The sequence below is a fragment of the Bos javanicus genome, chromosome 24, assembly GCF_032452875.1.
Source record: "Bos javanicus breed banteng chromosome 24, ARS-OSU_banteng_1.0, whole genome shotgun sequence".
Lineage (NCBI taxonomy): Eukaryota > Metazoa > Chordata > Mammalia > Artiodactyla > Bovidae > Bos > Bos javanicus.
Genome location: NC_083891.1, coordinates 4,122,985 through 4,143,557, shown reverse-complemented (window position 1 = coordinate 4,143,557; position 20,573 = coordinate 4,122,985). Strand labels below are relative to the sequence as shown.

The 20,573-nt window shown below is 52.8% G+C and overlaps 1 protein-coding gene across 1 annotated transcript; it reads right to left on the bottom strand.

The window, feature by feature from the left end:
• Nucleotides 1-2,235: 2,235 nt before the first annotated feature.
• DIPK1C (divergent protein kinase domain 1C) lies at nucleotides 2,236-19,490 on the bottom strand. The gene is made up of 4 exons (XM_061399414.1): nucleotides 19,287-19,490; nucleotides 9,484-10,155; nucleotides 6,115-6,279; nucleotides 2,236-2,883 (listed from the first exon to the last, which is right to left on the bottom strand). The coding sequence occupies exons 1-4, from the start codon at nucleotides 19,488-19,490 to the stop codon at nucleotides 2,581-2,583; spliced, it is 1,344 nt and encodes a 447-aa protein (XP_061255398.1). The 3' UTR covers nucleotides 2,236-2,580.
• Nucleotides 19,491-20,573: the final 1,083 nt, after the last annotated feature.

Genomic DNA, 20,573 nt, shown 5'->3' with positions numbered 1-20,573 from the left:
CTCTTGACACAAGAGAAAGGGTTCTTCAGTTGTAAAATGAAAAAATGAGAGAAAAACCTGACTTTGGGGAGTTTAAAAATTAGTGATAAGTAGAGATGTTTTATGTGCTGATCATGGAATATTCGTGAGCCTTTCCTAGCTCTGCTCTAGCCAGCCCCACCAAGGGCCATTCCAGAGACCCCACGGGCCCCCATCCCCTTCTGCTGTGTCCTTGCTCTTGGGAGAGCCCCCTTCAGTAGCATGGGCCAGAAGGGGATTGACTTAAATGGCTAAAGTGGATTAAAACGCACATATTTTGGAGGGAAACGTTTGCATCTGTGCATTAGTTCTCTGGACTACTCTAGCTCATTCGATTGCCAAGGAACATTTACATCACAGGTTGCAGGTGAGAAAACTGACGCAGAGGTAATTGCCTGGTCTAAAGTTACACAATTAGTTAGCGTGAGAACCAGACCCTTAGCCCCAGGCTTCTGGCTCCAAGTTTGGGAGCCTTCCAATAAGTGCATACTTACTATCATTCAAACCCCAGGCCAATCTGTATGTCCTGACATACAGCAGTAAAATAAAACTGGGACCAAAGAGAAAATAATTTAAGTGGTTAAGAGAAAATTCACCCTTCTTGTGAAACCCTATCCAGATGACAGGCTGCTTCGGAACAACATAAAAATGAAGAGCGGAGTGTTTCTCAAGGTGCTTTTCTCCAGAAAGTTCTCTGAATGTGCTGTGTTTCCTTGTTCTCCAGAAATGTGCTGACCAACCACCTGGCAGTCACCAAGGAAGTTGTAATCTCCAGTAAGTATATCCCTTTCCATAAATGGGGGCTTCACTGATGGCTCAGTTGGTAAAGAATCCGCCTGCAATGCAGGAGACCCTGGTTTGATTCCTGGGTCAGGAAGATCCACTAGAGAAGGGATAGGCTACCCACTCCAATATTCTTGGGCTTCCCTTGTGGCTCAGCTGGTAAAGAATCTGCATGCAATGCAGGAGACCTGGGTTCAGTCCCTGAATTGGGAAGCTCCCCTGGAGAAGGGAAAGGCTACCCACTCCAGTATTCTGGCCTGGAGAAGTCCATGGGGTCACAAAGAGTTGGACATGACTGAGCCACTTTCACTTTTCATAGATGACTCAGTAAATGCTTTACTTGTGTACTTTTTGTGTTAATACACTGTGAAAATTGGAACTGACCATTTGTCCTGACTCTTGCTTGGTAAGTATGGTGCATAACATTCTTCTCCTCTCTAGTCTGTGTTGGGGAAAATAAAGGACAAAGAAGTTGTGTGTGCTAAGTCGCTCAGTCATGTCGACTCTTGTGACCCATGGACTGCAGCCCACAATCCCTCTATCCATGGGATTCTCCAGGCAAGAATACTGGAGTGGGTTGCCATGCCCTCCTCCAGGGCATCTCCCCGACCCAGGGATCCAACGTGCATCTCTTATGTCTCCTGCATTGGCAGGCAGGTTCTTTACCTCCAGTGCCACTGTGGAGCCCACAAAGAAGTCAAGTCAGCCCAAATATTCCAACTTAGTTTTTCAAAAAAACTTTTATTGGAGTATGGGGCTTCCCCAGTGGCTCAGTGGTAAAGAATCCACCTGCCAATGCAGGAGACATGGGTTCGATCCCTGGGTCGGGAAGATCCCCTGGCAACCCACTCCAGTATTCTTGCCTGGAGAATCGCATGGACAGAGGATCCTGGCCGGCTACAGTCCATGGGGTCACAAAGAGTCGACATGACTTAGCGACTAAACAACAGTGATCTTTTAAAACTTCAGATTAACTAGTCTCCTATTTGTAAACCTTCAACAGAATCCCTTGTCCTCTCGGCGTCTTTCTGGATTAATCTTGAGGGTGGCCTGTGGTTGTTTGCTGAGCTCTCACAGTCCCCATATGTCTCCCCATAGACTAGAACTATGTCTCCCCAAGATGGACAGACGTCTGGCCTGGCTTCAGCTGCCCAACCAGGGAGAGACCGGGATGTGGTTCCCCCCATTTGGTCTCTTGCAACAGAGCACCGTGGTCAGGAGCCCACCAGAAGTAATTCTGCCCACAGATGCCAGACGTTAGGTCTGCGGCCTGGTCTCACCTGGCTCTCCTGCCCCCAAGCACACCGAGCCTGCAGGCCCTGCTCTGAGGGAAGACAGACTGAGATAAGAGGTGCTCCTGCTTTTACAATCCAGGAAAGCCATGCATTCCTCTAAACGAAAAGTAGAATAAACTGTGCTTCCACACGCTCAGAGTACAGACTACAGCGCCCAGACTTGTGTATTTTATTGTTTTCAATTCCAAAACAAAGGTGACTCTGCTCGGGAGGCCCAAGGCTCCAGGACCCGCCAGAGACAGCACCTTCCAGGCCCAGAGGAGCACACGCCCCAGACACTCATCTGCTCGCACGTACTTGCTCACACGCACTTGCTCACACACATCCACACACCTGCACAACTCTCATGGCCATGTGCTCACGCACACTGTGCACATGCATGCGCACACTCCTGTACACGCTGTTGCACTGGGGGTCTGCAGGGCCCCGTGGACACTCCTGCTCCCGCACAGGGGAGACCCCGGCGCCAGACCCTTCCCTCATGTCACTCGAAGGGGTGATGGCTGAGGCCGGCTGGGGCCTTCCGAGCAGCGCCGGGGGTCCCACGGTGAGAGTCCCCGCGCGGATGGCTCCTCGCCCCGGGGCGCAGCTCCTCGCCGTCCCGCAGCTCCCGCAGCACAGCCTGGAGCAGGCTTCGCAGCCTCCCGAGCACGCGGGGCGCGCCTTGGGCCCCGGGGGCCGCGCACTCCTGCACTGCCGCCCGCAGCTGTCCCCGCAGCGGGCTGGACACCGCGGAGCTGCCGCGGGGCGAGGAAAACCAGTGGCGGAAGATCTTGTCGCAGACCACCTGGGGGAGAGAGGCGGATGTCACAGCTCAGGGCTTGGCTGGGTTGGGGGGGGTCCCTCCCCGACCTGTCCCTCCCGGGGAACTCTCCCGGAACCCCAGCCGCGCAGCACCACTGGAGACTGGAAGTCTGCCCCGCAGGGGCGGAGATGTCGCGGGGGAAGCTGCAGGTGATGCTCAGAGACCATCGAGGAACTTGTAGCAGGAAATCAGAGCCGGGAACCCATGTTTAAGGAGTAGGCCCTGGGCGGCCCTAGGCTGCCAGCCCTGCGGTCACAGGCCTCACTTTCTAGTTCAAGGCTGATGACAGTGATAGTCATCACCACCTGGCAGGTGGTCCCCAGGGCCACAGGACACTCTGGTGACAAGGGATATATGAATGTGATAGTACTTTCCAGCTCCCTGGGAAAAAGGTATATTGGAAGCGAGAGGCTGCAGGTTCTTTAAAGGAGCCTTTGTGTGCTGTGCTGTGCTTAGTCACTCGGTTATGTCCGGACTCTTTTCCACCCCTTGGGCTGTAGCTTGTCAGGCTCCTCTGTCCATGGGGATTCTCTAGGCAAGAATACTGGAATGGGTTGCTATGCCCTCTTCCAGGGGCTCTTCCCAGCCCAGGGATCGAACCCAGGTTTCCTGCATTTCAGGTGGATTCTTTACCATCTGAGCCACCAGGGAAGCCCATGAATACTGGAGTGGGTAGCCTATCCCTTCTCCAGGGGATCTTCCTGACCCAGGAAGCCCAAGAAGCCTTTAAGATGTTTTATTTTAGGAGAAGTAAAAGTGAAGTCTCTCTCTCATAGTCTTTAATTCTCCTTGGGTATGAAATTTACTGGGGCTGAAGATCTCTTTAAATTCTCAATTCAAACATGCTGTTTCACTGTTTTACAGCCTTCCTGGTTTTCTCCCTGTTGGATGGAGCACAATTCATGCATAATTAATATTCTGCTCTATTTTTCTACATCACACTTTATATTAGACTCATTTAACAAATGCCTCAATTTTATAGATCTACTGTTTCATGGGAGACAAATAATTTTGACTTTCATTTATTAATCCCTGCAAGGATGAGGATCCTATTTAAAAACAAATGTTCTTATTTCTCTTTTGAATTGATAATGCATCTTCAGGTGTAAACATTGAAAATGTCCCACCAATTAGGCTTTAATCTTAAGCTCCATCCAACTCCTAAAAAACCAGACACAGCTCTCGGCTCTGAGAGGCACCCACTCCCTTGAATGTCCTTCTGGTGAGTTATTTTTTCATGCATTTCCTTTTTCTTTTACTTTACATGGATGGGAGTATATCACACACACTGTTCTATAGCTTCCATTTAACCAAATATCAGAGAGACCTTCCAAATCACTATAAGGCTATTCCATTTGTTTTAATGACTGTACCTCAGATGCATGTCATAAATTATTTAGCTTGTTCCCTGCTGATAGAAATTTAGGTTGCTCATGAACTTTTGCTATTATGAAAAATGCTGCAATACATATCTTTCAGATGTCATTTTCATTTTGAATATGCCTAAAACTTCCGGAAATGAAATTTATGGGCCAAGGGGTATGCACATTTTTGTTCTGACCGATATTACCAGATTGACCCCATAAAATTTGCACCAAGTTACACTCTCACAGCAACATACACTAAGAACACCCTCAACAATGTGTGTTGTCTTTTATTTTTGTCAATTGAAAAATTATTTGATTTGTATCGCTCTTCTTATCAGTCAGGTTGAAAGTATTTATTCTTCCTTTCCAGTGACCGGTCAAGTTGATATACTTTGCCCACATTTCTGTTAGGTTGTTGGCCTTTTCACATTGATTTGTAAATGCTCTTTACATATTAAGGACACTGGCCCCTTGCTTAGGTTGGTTTCCTTCGGAGCAGACTGTAAGATAGAGGTTTGCACGCAGGGATTTATTGAGGGGCGTTCTCAGGAACCATCTTTCCATGAAACTGAGGGAGAAGGTGAACTTCTGATGCTGGGATGACCTATAGAGTTGTTCCTTTTAGAGGCCAAAGGGGCTGGGTTTTGCATTTCCCCCCTCCCCCTCTGACCAGTCACTAGACTGATCCTGGGATGTGGGGTAACCACACTGGAGCATGTCTGGTGGGCCAAGGATGATCCTGGGGGACACCGAATCTCTGCAGGTGGGGATAAAGGCCACCTCTGTCCTCTAGTCTCATCTGTGAGAGCAGTTGCAGACAGTTTGCCAGTTTTCTCATTTAACTTTTAATTTTCTCATATTTTTTGTAATTTTGTTTTGCTTTTGCCATGGGGATTTTTGTAAGATGGTTAAATGTGTCAGTTGTTCCTCTTAGAGCCTCTGAGCTTTGTTCTGTACTTAGAAAGGCCTTCCGAACTCTAGGGTATCTTCAGTTTTCCTAGTTTTTTCTGGAACATGTAGGGTCTCATTTTTTAGGTTTAAGTATCTGAGCCATCTGGAGTTTAGTTTGATATAAGAAGTACTCATTGTGTGTGTGTGTGTGTGTGTGTGTGTGTGTGTGTAGCTGTAGAAATTAGGCCCAGAGAGAACAGACACCCCCATGGTTGTGGGGGACCCAGTAATGGCCGTGCTGGGAGCACCATCCATTAGCCCCCTGGGGTCAATTGGCCCACAGCCCCTCCCCCAGGTAGACAACAAAGAACAAACGATCCCCATCTCCCCTATCCCGCCCTCACTGGACGCACTGAGCCCAGGTGGTGGGGAGAGGGTGACGACCTCCAGGTACATCAGCAGGAGCCATGGAGTGGGGGGCAGAGGACCCGAGGAGACAGGGGCCCTCCCTGCAGAGAGGACATGGCCCCTGCCAAGAGGGACAGGGGCCACCAGAGAGAACACGGTCCCCTCCCCCAGAGAGGGATGGCCGCCTCCCAGAGAGGACAGGGCGCCCCTGAGAGGACGGCCCCCCAGAGAGGACAGGGCCCCCCCAAGAGGAACAGGGGCCACTGGAGAGAACATGGTCCCCACCCCTAGAGAGGACAGGGTCCCCCAGAGGACAAGGTCCCCCCAGAGAGGACAGGGTCCCCCAGAGGACAAGGTTTCCCCAGAGAGGACAGGGCCCCCCGAGAGGATGGCCCCCCAGAAAGGACAAGGCCCCCCAAGAGGCCCCCTGAGAGGACAGGGTCCCCCCTGAGAGGATGGGCCCCTCCAGAGAGGACAAGGCCCCCCCAAGAGGACGGCGCCCCCAAAGGACAGGGCCCCCCCCACCCCAAGAGGACGGCCCGCTTACCTGCAGGTTGCTGTTGGCTCTCTGGGCCCCGCACCTGTGCGCTCGCAGATCACACTTTGAAAAACAATCAAAGAAATTGCAGTCTTCATCCCTCGTGCAGTTCTGCTCGAGAATTTCCCTCATTTTAGGTTCGAAAAAAGCCATGTCCACATCGATAGCCACCACCTGTGAGTTAAACAGCACACGGCCATCAGGAGGACGCGGGGCGTGGGGTTCTGGCCGCAGGGAGGAGGGCCGGGCCGTGCTGGGGACGCACGGCTGCTGACACAGGCCGGATTGCAAGGCTTTAACTGCAGAAGGACTGCTGTGGTCACTGAGAGTTGGGAACGTGGGACCAGGATCGCTCTGCAGCTTTGAAAGTTTTCTCAGATCTTAATGTTGAATCTCTGAAAGTTCTTACAAATGAATTGACTTCCCCCTCCACTGCTTTACCACTTTGGCTTCTGACATTCAAGGCTCAGGAATATAAAAGCTACGAGACACAGGTCACTTATTCCTATGAATATAAGCAACAAACGAAAACTACATTCAAGGGGCAGGTCGAGGGCGTGATGGGGAGAATGAGGTGGGCAACAAGGACCTTGTCTATTTATGGCCTGTTATTGAGTTGACTGGTTTCCAACTGACAGGGGCAAGTGGCAGGGCCAAAGTGGTCGAATCAGGATCAATACCTATGGTCCCAGATGCAACAGCATCAAAAACTAAGTCCCACTATCAGCATGAAAATGTGATGACCCCCTGCAATTTCAGATTTTATCTTCCTGGCTTCAACCCAAAAGGCTTCAAAACCAGAAAAAAGAATGTCTAAATTATGCAGATTTTCCTCCACCACCTGAATTAGGAAAGAAACAAAAAGATGAGCTCAAACCTGAGAAAACCTGGACTCTTCCCAAATCAGGCAATGTATAGCTTCAAGGTATTAAAGAGCTATTAGAAGACTGGATGAGTTTGATGGAGTCTGTGGCATTTCACAAGCCTTCACAGGTCAGCCTCAACATACCAGCTTTCTCCCTTTGGTAGCATCTCAAAAAAGGGTTCATTTTCTCCTCAAATCTATGCAAAGTCAGAAGGCACATTCCCAGCTTGTTGCTTCTGTTCTTCCTTCAAGATTGATGCCAGAAGGCAGTAAAGTTTCATGGGGATTATTCAGTAAAACAGAGGAGGGAAAATAATTTATTTCAAGATATGTGGAGAATAAGGGGAAAAATGAACAGGGAACTTTTCCCTATTTGAGAGCTTTGCCTAATTACTAATTCAGGCACTGCAACAGAAATTATCATTTTAATTGATTTTCTCTATCTCCTTAGCCAAAAGAATAGCTCGTTTCATTATTTATCCTGGTTAATACACTAAAAATATATCAGTGGTGGTTTAGTCACTAAGTTGTGTCCGACTCTTTGCGACCCCATGGACTGCATCCCTCTAGGCTCCTCTGTCCATGGAATTCCCCAGGCAAGAATACTAGAGTGGGATGTCACTTCCTTCTCCAGGGGATCTGCCTGACCCAGGGACTGAACCCAGGTCTCCTGCACTGCAGGCAGATTCTTTACCAATAATGAGTCTACTGTCTTTCATAATTTATTTTTGGAGCTGCAAGACCCTTCTCTTCTTTTGATAATCCCTGGTCATCTCCTCAGCTTCCTACGGGACCCTGGTGGAATTTCCACTCTCTGATACTTCTCTCTTCCAGCTCTGATTCCGTCTCATTTCCCAACAAGAGCCAGATGTATTTTTTAATTTTTAGTGTAATCGTAGAATGGATTACAACTATTGGAAGCATAACTCTATGCGCCTACAATAAGAATAGTAACAAAATGAGCAGAAAAACCTGTGTGAGGCTTCTTAGATCACATCAGGATGAATCTTAAAGTTCTTCCTGCACAAAATTACCTAACTTGCATCATCATCAGACTCCATCCTAGCATCAGACTGGAAAGGACTGGTGAGAATTACTTCCTTCTCTACTTAAGACTGTGGAAATCTGTTTGAAAAGCGTGCTTTCTGGCAGCAGTTTGAGAGCAAGAAGTAAAGAGGGGTTCCTAGTTCATTTGCAACCACTGGACAAATTCTCAAGACCCGATAGGGAGGACCTGAAAAAAGTGAATGACTGCGGGTCATCGTTCTTACAGGTTACCTGGGAGACACACCCTCCACCCACCTGGGCAACACTGCAACATGGGCCAAAGGGGGGCCCATCTGCCCGTCCCCTAGCTCACTAGTTCTCACACTGAGCACATCAGTAATCGCCTGGAGGGCTTGGCTTCCAAACCCAGATGGCTACATCCCACCCCCAGAGTCTGAGTCTTCCTGCTGCTTCCACACCTTGGTTAATTCTTGGCACACCTGCACTGCCTGGAGTGGGGGTGTCCCTGCTGGCTCAGCGGTAAAGAATCCGCCTGCCAACGCAGGAGACACGGGTTGGATTCCTGACTTGGGAAGATGCCCTGGAGAAGAGCATGGCAACCCACTCCATTATTTTTTGCCTGGGAAATCCCATGGACACAGGAGCCTGGATGGCTACAGTCCACGAGGTTGCAAAAGAGTCTGACAGGACTTTGTGACTAAACTGCACAGCCTGGAGGGGGACATAAAATTCACCTGCCACTTGCAGAGCAGCACGGAGGCTGCCGTGTCCACGGGGGGGTCGAATCTTCTCTTGCATAAAGAAGCAAACTTTGAGCTGTCCCTCTGGAAGAAGTCTTACCCAGGGAAGGGGAACAGACTAGAACCTCTCCAGAAGAAAGAACTAGAGACCGAACTAGAGACCGTGGCCTGTGGTGATGGAGTGTGCGTGGCTGGAAACCAGTGTCTCCGCCCCCTGGACCTTTGTCCCCGAGCCCCCAAATGCCAGCCTTCCCCCATCTCCTCAAAGTGCAGTTGCTCAGTCGTGTCCGATTCTTTTGCGACCCCATGGACTCCAAGCTCCTCTGTCCATGGGATTTCCCAGGCGAGAACACTCGACTGGGTTGCCATTTCCTTGTCCCGGGGATTTTCCCGACTCAGGGATCGAACCTGGGTCTCCCGCATTGTAGGCGGATTCTTCACCGCCTGAAGCCGCATTAGCCCCAAGAAGGAAGGGGCTAAGCTACTTGGGAGAAACCAGGGCGGCAGTAGAGGAAGACGCACTGAGCCCCTGCTGTGGCGGCTTGCCTTACCATTCCCTTCCCGGGTGCCAGGCGCCTTCCTCCTTTAAATGAGCTGGTTCCCACCCCCAAAGGTCCGGCAGGTCGGAGCTGTCCAGGCCAGAAGGTGGCATCACGCCGCAGGGTTTCCCGGGGGCTTCAGATCCCTCTGGTCTAGGATCCCCTCCCCACCCCGGACCTAAGTCCGCCTCCCGCGGACCCCCCAGCCGCCCCAGCCGCCCCTCACCGTGAAGTCGCTCCGGATGGCGAAGTTCTCGGGCTTGACGTCGCAGAGGTGCAGGCGGTGGGCGAAGTCGTGGTCGAAGTGGCGGACCATGTCCAGGAAGCTGAGCGCCACGCCGCTGACCGCGCGCGCCTGGCCGCGGCGCCCGCCGTCCGGGCCGAGCGGGAAGAGGGCGCGGTGGCCGGGGCTGCCGGCCGCCAGGTGCTCCACGGCGTAGAAGTGGCCGCAGGAGCCCAGCACGGGCGGGGCGTGCGGGCTGCGGCCGCGGAGCAGGCTGAGCAGCACGAACTCCTCCTGCTGCAGCAGCGCCCACAGGCTGGCCAGCTGGCCCCGCCGCGGGGGGCCCCGCCGCACCAGCTCCAGCCGGCTCAGGCCGCCCTCGGCCGGCTCCAGGCCCAGCGCGCTCCGGGCCTCCCCGGCCGCCAGCACCAGCAGCTCAGCCTCCGGCAAGTCCTGGCCGCCGGCCTCGGGCTGCCCGTCCAGGAGGCCGAGCGGCGGGAAGCTGGAGAAGGCCTCCTCCTTGGACTTGAGGACCACGGGCCGGCCGCGCCAGTCGGCTTGCAGCACCTTCTTGCCGCGCTCGAAGTACAGGCAGCGCCGGTACCGCAGCTGCCCCGCCTCGCACAGGTCCTCGCACAGGTCTCCGCCCAGCGCGCCGCCCCGGTAGTCCTGGCACTGGAAGGAAGGGACACGGGTCACCCCACGGAGGCTGGACCCCACGCCAGGATGCTCCTGACAGTCCCGGAGAGAACCCTCAGGCATGCGGACCATAGGGCTACTCGGGGCAGAAAGGAATTATGAAGTGAAAGGTTTGTGATAGAATCTCACGTTTGTTATTTTCTCCATCAGGCCCAGGACCAGGTCTTAGGAAGCAGGTGCCCCCCACTGACCCGCCCCTGCCCCATCCTTCCTGCTGAGCTGGGTGATGCTGGCAAAGGCCGTCTGCCTCTCGGCTCGGTGTCCTGGACTGTCAGTGGAAGGACGGAACCAGGCCAGTGGTTCCCGGTTCTTGGGCTCACATAGGGGTCACCTGGAGAGCTTTTAATTGCCCCCTGCCAAGAACAGCACAGCCAGCCCTGGAGAGTGACTCCAGGAACGACCCCTCAGCTGGGACCGCTCAACAGCGGCTGCTGCAGGAAGCAGGACTTAGAACAGGCCTGGAGGCTGGCAGGGTCCGCAGGCCTACGCGGAGGCCGCGGCGCCTTCAGAAGATCAGCCCGCGGGGTGAGTTCTGCAAGCAGAGGGTGTTGGATTCCTGGTGGTGGTGAGGAAGGCACTCAGGGGCCCTCAGAAGGGGAGTTTCTCCTAAGCTTTGGGGCTCACAGGCCCTCCTGCCCCGCAGGGGGGAAGTGGTGACCCCCCAATCCTACCACACTGTAAACACCTCTCCTAAGAAGATGGTCCATCCAGGCCCTGCCCTTCAGACCTAGTAGAGGAGCAGGAGACACTGCTGTGAGACTGGTTCAAAGGGGAACGTGTGACTCTGTTCTCTTATCTTTTTAAGGAAACCTAAACCTCTGGACCCACTTTTATGAGGGATTGAGCATATTTTCTGAGCCCACCTGTTCCCCACAATGCATCTTCCTTCCACATGGGCAAAGGCGGGTCAGACTTTCTGGTTGTTCTGTGCTGCTTGGCTTTATTAACCCAATGGATTATAACAGATCCTTCAAGTCAGGTAATGCACCTCCAATCATGCCTGGATATGTGAACAATCCCAAAGTCCAAAAGACCCTGAAAACAAGTTTTTCATGACTCATTCACTCTCATGGAGTGTCAAACCTGACCCAGAAGATGAGGCTACCTATAGTCTGAATGTATTTGACATGTGACTTTGCATACACTTTGCTACAGAATTATTTAGTTGGATCTGTTTGATTACTGGCATATCCTCATGCTCACCAGAAGGTATAAATATATATTCTGCATATTATCTAACACCCAAAACCGTATGAATTCCAAAACAGGCCTGGCTGCAGAGCATTGGCCAAGGGATGGTGGATCTTTATAACTACTCTCAGAGAACTGTTCATATGACCAAAATGTTTATTAAAAAGCTATACTCCTGGTTCTTAAAACAAGTATCTGGATTTTAGGGACCCTTTCAGGCAGTAACTGGACAACAGTCCAAAAGGCCCAAGCCACGCTGTCTGACCTGACCCCCAGCTTCCTGCTGAGGGCACTCCTGCACGCTGGGGCTCCTTTGCCCGGCATTAGATCTCCAAACACTGTATTAGGCGGCGGGGGTGTCACACTTGCCAAACTCAAAGGTGCAAGTGATGGAGTCCTGATCCTGGAGCTTGGGAACAACGCCACCCTGTTTGCCGGCTTTTCGTCTTTGGAACACCAACAGCCGTAATGCAGCTGTATTCATAAACACCCACGAAACTGTTCTAAATATGCTTAATGCAGTGTTCATCTTGCAATTTAATGTAACACAACTTTGGTCAAATGCCTTCCTTTTACTCTTCATCCTGGTCCCTCTTTCCAGGTTTGGGGTCCTGAGAGGAGCAGCTGAGGATCAGGACCCTGTGAGTGGCAGACTCTCTCTGTTTGGAATCGCTTCCATATTGCAGTGCCTTGCAGGAAAGCACCTGCCCATTCCAGCTCCTCTGAGCCCTTTCAGGATAATCTTAGAGGGAAGGTGCGGATGGAGCTGCCCTGGTGGCTCAGTGGTAAAGAATCTGCCTGGGATGCCGAAGATGCAGGAGATGAGGGTCAATCTCTGGGTCAGGAAGACCCCCTGGAGGAGGGCATGGAAACCCACTCCAGTATTCCTGCCTGGAAAGGCCCATAGACAGAGGAGCCTTACAGGCTATAGTCCATGGGGTCGCAAAGCGTCGGACACGACTGATGTGACTGAGAATGCGTGCAAAGTGGGGATGAAAGGTTTAAACGATGGAGTCTCAGGAGTAGAAAGACGTGAAAGAAATAATACGGGGTGTTCATGTTACTCATTGCAGCTTCTTCCTACTTTATCTGGTGTTTACAGTTTCATACCTCTGTAATAAGCCTGATAAGAAAAGGCAACATTTTTTTTTCTCGATTGTCTTATAAGGCCCCCATCCCCTTTGAGTAGCTCCAAAATGGTTTAATGCAATCCCATAGTCATCTTTAGGTTGTCATCAAAGTTGTAGTGTCATCAAAGGTGCTTTTCTACGAGGGACAGAGCAGAACTGTTGAAAGAAAAGTGGGTGATAGAACCGAGTTGGGCAAGAGGTGGGTCCTGACCATCAGAATCCTGCAGGGGGGCGGGACCTGGGGGAGGAGACACACGTGGCCTGGCCCAGCCACAGCGCCCCGAGTGGAAGCCCGGAAGGTCAGGTGTGACCCCTGGGGCCTTCATTCTCTGCATCTGGAACCGCGAACAAAATTGTCACTGCCTGCAAGAGATACCCTTGGCAGGGAGTGGCCATGGGCAAGCTGCTTCAGCCGCCGCTGGTCACCCTCCAGTTAGCAGTGCTGTGTATGAGCTGGGCCACGATCCGGTGACAGACCCGGGCTCAGGAGTCACAGCGAGGTCACGGCCTCCAGGACTCCCAAATGACAGCAGGGTGAAGCACAAAAGGAAGGAGGCCAGGCTCGGCTCTGGGGCAGACCGGGTTTGCCTCCAGGCTGTCCCTGGGGCTGGCACGTGGCTCATTTCCAAGTCTGTAATGTTGGGAGGATGATGCTGTGTCACGGGAGACCTGTGAAGGTCAACCAAGGTCACAGGTGCAGAGGCCCTGGCAGTTCGCGTGAAAGGCTCCCCCCTGCCCTTTCTGGCCCTGGTCATTAGAAGGCAGGAGGCCGGGGATGCATCTTTCTGGGGGACGCACCTGAGCCCAGTGTTGAAAGGTGAGCTGCAGTCTGCTTAGCACACGAGGAGGGAGAGCTCAGGGAAGCACCTCCGTGGGGGCCCAGATGTGCAAAGTCGCTTGTGTGTTCAGAGGACCAGGCAGTTGGGCAAGGTTAGAGCAAGTGCCAGTGTGTGTCCTGCCAAGAGGCCACAGTGGACAAAATGCCTCCCCCCCCAAGGGTCAACTCCGCCTTCCCCAGGAGGCCGCCTCACCTGCCACTCGGAGTCCTTCCCCCCCTCCACCCGGGTTCCATCCAGTAAGCCCCCCACGCCCTGAGTCTCTATGCCATCCCCACCACCGGCTCCCCACAGCACCGCGTCCATGAAACTGAATTCAAATCGAATCTATATGAGATTCACCCCTGCACATTTAGAAGGCAATTCCACACAAGCGTTGCAGGAAATGTGGCATGTCGTCTACTGGTGACGATGGCATCCCTGACTCAAAGGACAAGAGTTTGAGTAAACTCCGGGAGATGGTGAAGGGCAGGGAGGCCTGGCGTGCTGCAGTCCATGGGGTGGCAAAGAGTCGAATGCAACTGAGTGACTGCACAATGATAACAGCTACTGATTTGTGGAGGGCTACATTAATTTTGGCTGGTTTTCTGAAGATCAGCATGTTGAGGTATAAGCCTGCCTCCCAGATGCCTGGGGGACGCTCTGAATCAGGAAGGGAAGAGGCTGGGCTGGGTGCCTAGAACCCTGCCAGGTCTGCTGGCTACTAGAGGTGATGAACTGGGTTTCCCCCTCATTTGTCGTAGGAGAGAGTCTGCGCTGAAGCAAAGTGTACATGAGGTGGCTGGCACAGAGCAGCTCTGTGTCTTCCTCCTTTATGATGAAGTGCTTTGGGCACATCAGTCCCTGCTGTTCAGAAACAGAATGTAAGATTCATCTCTTCTGTGGCCCGTGTGGTTACCAGTGTTCAGTGAGTCTGTAGCATCAGGATACATGCCTGTGCTTACTAAACCCAGAGAAAGACTGCACTCAGCACTTAAAAAACAGTAAACTTACAGATTACAAGTTTACAGGCTAACTAAAAGTGATCATCATGTTAGAGAAGAGAAATTATTTTCTTGGCAGCATGCCCTACTGAGATAGCTAATTTTATAACTCAACAGAAGTACTTTATATACTTTGACTCCATTAAAAAAAAAATCACTTTCCTCTGAATAGATGGAGTTCCTAAGAACCAGCTTGAACAGGTACACTTCTGTACTGAAATGTGTGAGCACACAAAATTTGCAGGTATCAAATTTTAAGATAAGCTGGGAAAAAAACAAGTTAATAAAGTCTCATTGTACTTAACTGGCATTTTTTTAAAAATTAATGAAACAATGAATTCGTATTTATTATAGTGTTAGTCACTCAGGCATGTCCAACTCTTTGTGGCCCCATGGACTGTAGCCTGCCAGGCTCCTCTGTTCATGGGATTCTCCAGGTGAGAATACTGCAGAGGGTAGCCATTCCCTTCTCCAGGGGATCTTCCTGACCCAGGGATCAAACCTGGGTGTCCTAGGTTGCAGGCAGATTCTTTACATCTGAACCGCCAGGGAAGCCCATATTTCTCATAGATTGTGTGCAACTGTGAGAATGCACACTCCTAACAGCCCCAGTTCTTGTAGGAAGCGTTGTTTTGGTGGTGGATAGTGTTCTTGCCTGGAGAATCCCAGGGACGGAGGAACCTGGTGGGCTGCTGTCTGTGGGGTCGCACAGAGTCGGACATGACTGAAGCAACTTAGCAGCAGCAGCAGCAGCAGCAGCAGTAGTAGAATCTCTCTAGCTTGTATCACGGTTCTCAGGCAAAAACAAAACCTGTCCTCTCTAGTCTGAGAAACCGGTGACAGGGTATCAGAGGTCACGCGTAAGGGCTGGGTTTTCTTTTGTGTGTTTGCTTTTTTGTTTTTCAGGAACATTGAGTTCCTATGTGGTTAGCAGCATTCATGTCTCACAGTGGATTTCCCCAGCGGAACAGTTACGCTGTGCAATTAGCCAGACCACTCTGCAACCCCTCTTGACCCCTGGACAGCTTAGAAGACAGACATTACAGACATGGCCAGAGTGCTCAGGGAAGCTGGCTCAGTCCCTGCGATACAATCTTTCTCGGTGAGTGCCCTGGATGCGGCAGTCCCGCTGGGCCAGGGTTTTTATCAGAGCAAAGACAGATAAGCCAGTCCTGTTGAAAAGAAATCCCACATGTAGGCAACTAAACGAAAGCACATCAAGACCTAACTAGCCGAAAGGGACATAAAACCTTCTGAATAACAGAGTCTGTGGGAAACTTTTTGAGATGCTTTGAAAGTGACGTGCTGCGGGAGGGTTGTTGTTGCTGCTTGGCCGCTATGTAGCGTCCATCTCTTCTGTGACCCCATGGACTATAACCCGCCAGGCTCCTCTGTGCATGGGATTCTACAGGCAAGAATACTGGAGTGGGTTGCCATTCCCTTCTCCAGGGGATCATTCCCAACCCAGGGATCAAACCCAGCTCTCCTGCATTGACAGGCAGACTCTTTACCACTGAGCCGGTGGGGAAGCCCAGGCCCAACTGTTCCTTAGGGTTTTCAGTGCTGGAGAAGCCAATGGTGTCACCGTGTCTCTACTATCAGAGTCACGTGCTGGCTCCACGACACAGTCACTGTGTGATTCGGGACAAGTTACTTCACCTCTCTGGGGCTCGATTTCACCATCTGTGAAATGGGGGAATAAAAGCACTTGGCTCCCAGGGGTTGAGATTAGACGAAATATTACGTGTGAAAGGACTGAGCGCGGAGCCCGGCCCTTGTGAGCATCCGCGGCTCCCACTGCTCACATCCCCACCGCCCCAGGAAGTGTTTCCCCACAGAACCAGAAGCCAGGCCTATCAACGGTCAGACCCAACGCTCCGGCACAGCCTCCTGACACAGTTCCCTGGGAAAGCGGGGCTCTAGAAACCTCACAGAGATGTTTTGATTATGCGATGTGCTGAAAAGCTGCAGTAAAAAGGAGGGCTGCCCTCTGCCTAGAAAATTCCAAAGCTGGAGGACCCAAGATCAGCTCTGGAAGCACTCCAGTTGGCTCTTCCAAAACTCCCTCTTGAGAGTGGTGTGTGGGGGCCCCCCTCCAGAGATGGGGTGCAGCTCAGGGGCACAGCACCTAGGGGCCTCAGCCCCTCAGCTTCATCCACAGCCTCCAGCCTGCCACAAGCCAGCAGGTACACCTGCCTGGCCGGAGGGCCCAGAACTGCTCAGGGGTCCACAAGGCCCTTGGCTCTGCCCCAGAAAAGGGGGCTCCCACTGGCTCAGCCGCAGCCATTCCTTTGGTGTCCTGGGACTCAGCGTGAAAGCTAATGAGAGTCTGGAGGGTCGTGAGAAAAATAACAGCCAGTTTATTATGAAGGATAAAAGGCAGGCAGGGCGAATTGAAAGGGCTGGGAGAACCGAGAGACAGAGGCTCAATTCAGTCCTGGGAGAGCACGGTGCCACAATGCCCGCCTCTGCGTGGCAGCCAGGGCCCGGCGGAATCTACAATGTGGAAAGCGGGGTCCTGTTCAAACCCCAGCATGCTGGGCAAAAGGGAGCTCCAGTGCTCCACTCAGCAAACCTAGGATGGAGAGGGGAGAGAGCAAGTCAGACCCTGAGAACAGCAGCCTCAAAGGGGGCCTCCTGGTGGGGCACCCCTCAAATCAGGCCCCTGATGTGAGAGCAGGGCAGGTGAACTTTAATCAGACAGCCAGACATGCTACTTCAATTTGTTTTTTTTTGGCAGCTGGAAAGATTGCCAGCCTTCAGAGGCAGAGATGAGAGCTTGTTGCTGCAAGCCGTGTGTTCATGACCTCCGCAGGAGAGGATTTCCATCTGGGGTCAGAGGCGAGGCTTGACCCCTGGCCTTAAAACAATTGACATGAATAATGGTTTGTTGAGCCATTATCAGCCCAAAGTTTGAGAAAAGAAAATAAAAGGTTAGTGTTAGGCAGAATGGGTTTCTTCAACAGAGAAGGGAAAAAAACGTCTGCCACTTGAATTTTATTTCCTCCTACCGCTTGGGACCCTCTGGCCTTCCTACCTGTTACCCTCTCCTTACCCATCTCTTGGGAATAAAAAAGACCCATCTGGCTGCCATGGGAGATATACTGGTTCAGCCTCCAAACAGAATTGGTTTTAATTTATGAGCTGAAATGCTGGGAAAGTTATGATTAGTGATTACTAAAGTTATACTAGGCTATTTAATTTCCATTAGGCCTTCTCTCACTTAACCAAACATAAAGAAATGAAAAAAGTGTTTGCTTTTTATTTTAACATAAAAAGACTGCTATATTGTTTTTGTAAATGACTGTTCCATCCTGGCTAGACTATTAATTTTTTACTGTAATTAGTCAATCTGTCTCCCCAAAAAGGAGGGGGAAAAAATCTTTACCAGTGAAAGGAATTTTTAGATGAGTTACTGAGAAAACTAATGAGCTCTTGTAACTTAAAGAAAACTTGATAGAATGCCAGTGTATAGGTGAACAGATAATTTGATAGATGATAGATTATTGATAGGTAGGATGGAGGGAATCAGCGAGTATCTCACCTCTCACCAACGTGAGATGATCCATTCATGAGGACACGTCAGACTTAATCAGGGAAAATGATTCGGTTCAGCCTGCCCATTTCACCTCATTTCTTTAGTTTTTACAATTTCACTTTTAAAACGTCATTTACTTCAGGACTTCCCTGGTGGTCCAGCGGCTAAGACACTGCGCTCCCGATGCAGGGGACCTGGGTTTGATCCCTGGTCAGGGAATTATATCCCACAAGCCTCAACTAGGAGTTCACCTGCCAAGCAACCAAAGATCCTGCATAGCAGGTGGTTATTTCCTGAAATATAGCTGCTGCTGTTTTCTAAAAGAAAGAAAAACAATCCTGCATGCCCCAACTAAGGCCTGGCACAACCATAAATAAAATAAAATTTAAAAATTACTTCAAAGCCTTTATGCTACCACGTTCTGAAATCCTACAGTCCCCAAAGGCTCACCCATATGTACACAACTGGGCTGGAAGCTTCCCATGCGTTTCTTGAAATTTTCTTAGAAAATAGATCCCTTTTCCCACCAGATACTTAGATGGTCACTGTTCTGGGAAGTGAATAATCAATCAATACAACAATAGTTGCCCGTTACCTTCACCTTTTATGGCTTTCCTTCTAGGGATTCGTAGTTTTATCCAAGTCTCCTAATGCGCTTAATCTTCCCAACCAAACAGAGAAACCAAGGAGGAGCCAACGTTTGGAATCAACCAAGAGCGCAACCGGGGCCCGGTGAGTGCTGCCGCCCGCCAGCGGGGGCGTTTCTTTTTTCTCTAATTGCGAATCTCGTCTAAAGGGCGACCCCGCCCTCACCTCTTAGTAGACAGCAGGCAGGACCCCAGCACCGAGGTCTACGGGGGTCCGAGCCGCCTCCCTCGCGCTCCCGCTCGCCGGACTGCGCTCTGCCTTGGGTCCCGCAGATCGCGCCGGGGAGAGCCTTGGCTCTGGGGCGCGCGGAGGAAGGGGCCCCACTGGCCGTTTGCAGGGGGCTCGGCGAGGTGCAGCCCAGGTCGGAATCACAGAACGGCAGCTGAGCGAGAGAACCGGGACCCCAGGGGCCTAGGCGTGGTCCCCGCCCGACCCAAGCGCCGCGGTCCGAGTCGGAAGGCTGGGAGCGGACCCGTAAACTTGCTTAGGAGCGGAGTCTCGGGGCCGGCGGGAGAACAGTCGGGCAGGAAGAGCATCTTTGGACAAAGAACCAGTTGGGCGACAGAGGGGAAGACGTCCCCCCAGGCGCTCAGAGGACTCCCGGACAGAGTCCGGGGCTGGAGACCGGGTGGGGCGCGTCGGGCATTCCACGCTCGGTGTCCGATTCCCCTCCCAGTGGATCCACGGCCGCGCCCGAGTCCCCGGCTCCCAGGACCCTCAGAGGGCGTCCCACCCCGGCCCCGGGGCGCGCGGCGCGGGGCAGTGCGGCCGCGGCACCTACCAGCGCGGCCAGGATGCGCCGGCTCTTCTCGTCGGTGCAGCGCTCGGAGGGGACGCCCGGGTGCGCGCGGAGCAGCAGCGCGGCCGCCAGCACCCAGCCCGCGGTCCACGCGGCGCAGGCTAGCAGCGCGCGGCGCCCGCACCGCCCGCCCAGCCCGCAGCGCCCAGGCCGGCCCCGCGCGCCCGCCGCCCGCGCCCGCGCCATGGCCCGCCCGCCGCGCCCGCCCCGCGCCGCCTGCGCCCCGCGCCCGCGTCCGGGCTCCGCGGCTCCACCGCCCGGCGGGGGAGGGGGCGCGGGGGAGAGGCAGCGCGAGGGGAGGGAGGGGAGACGGCCGGGTGGCCGGCGCCCGGCCCGTCATGGGGGTGGGTGGGGTGGGGAGTCCCGCCGGCACAAGCCGCGCTGGCCAGAGCACCAGGGGGCCATGGGGTGTCCGCGCGCCCTGCTCCGCGCCGCACCCCGCCACCATTTCCACTTTTTCTTACTTTGCACCTTTTCCCCAAGAAGACCGATCCCTTCTTTGGCAGAATTCATGCTCTCCCGGGTTTAGACTCCCGGCTCCTCTGTCCACACGGGCGACTAGTTCTGTCTTTTTACGGATTCCCCCACCGCTTAGACCCCTGGTTGCTGTGGCTGCACCCACTTTTACCTCTCTACTAGACTTCTCCATTCCCTCTACTTGGGTCTCCTCCGAGCACTCCCCGGGGTGAGGTTCCGAATCGGGAGTCCAGGACAGACTGCGAACGTCGTGGAGACCCCCGCCCACCCTTTCTAGGCAGCTCCTGAATCCCACGGCCGCCCGGCAAGGCTGCCCAGAACTCCAGGACCGCCTTTCCTGGGGTGAAAAAAGCACCGCACTCTCTAACCGATTCCCTTAGCCAGTGGAGAAGAAAGTCTTCCCCGAGTGTGTATCTAAGTCTGCATGTATGTGTATTTGCGGCGGCCTTTGGGGAGCAAGCTTCGACGTCCAGCGGCAGTGGTTTACATAGAGTGGGCAGGAGCCCCGGCCTGCAGAACTGTCCTTGGTTCTTGCCAGCCCGCCCCTACCCCTCCCCAGCGGCTCTACGCTCCCTGTAAGCGTTTCTCCCCTAAAGAGACAGAGTCCTGGGCGGGTCAGCTGTCACAGCTGAAGGCCCGTGAAAGCCGCCCCGCCCCAGAAGTTCAACAAAAGCTTATTCACCGCCTGTTGTACAGGCAACGCGTCCTGGTAGGTCAGACCCCACCCGACGGCGCTGCGCCTGAATTTCACCAATTCCCCACTCCACCCGCAGCAAGGAGCTAAGAGAATTG

Coding starts and splice junctions, on each gene's coding strand:
- DIPK1C (XM_061399414.1), bottom strand. CDS start 19,490: ATGGCGCGGGCGCGGGCGGCGGGCGCGCGGGGCCGGCCTGGGCGCTGC. Junction 6,280..9,483: donor CCATCCGGAGCGACTTCACG/GTGAGGGGCGGC, acceptor TTTAACTCACAG/GTGGTGGCTATCGATGTGGA. Junction 2,884..6,114: donor GAGCCAACAGCAACCTGCAG/GTAAGCGGGCCG, acceptor TCTCTCCCCCAG/GTGGTCTGCGACAAGATCTT.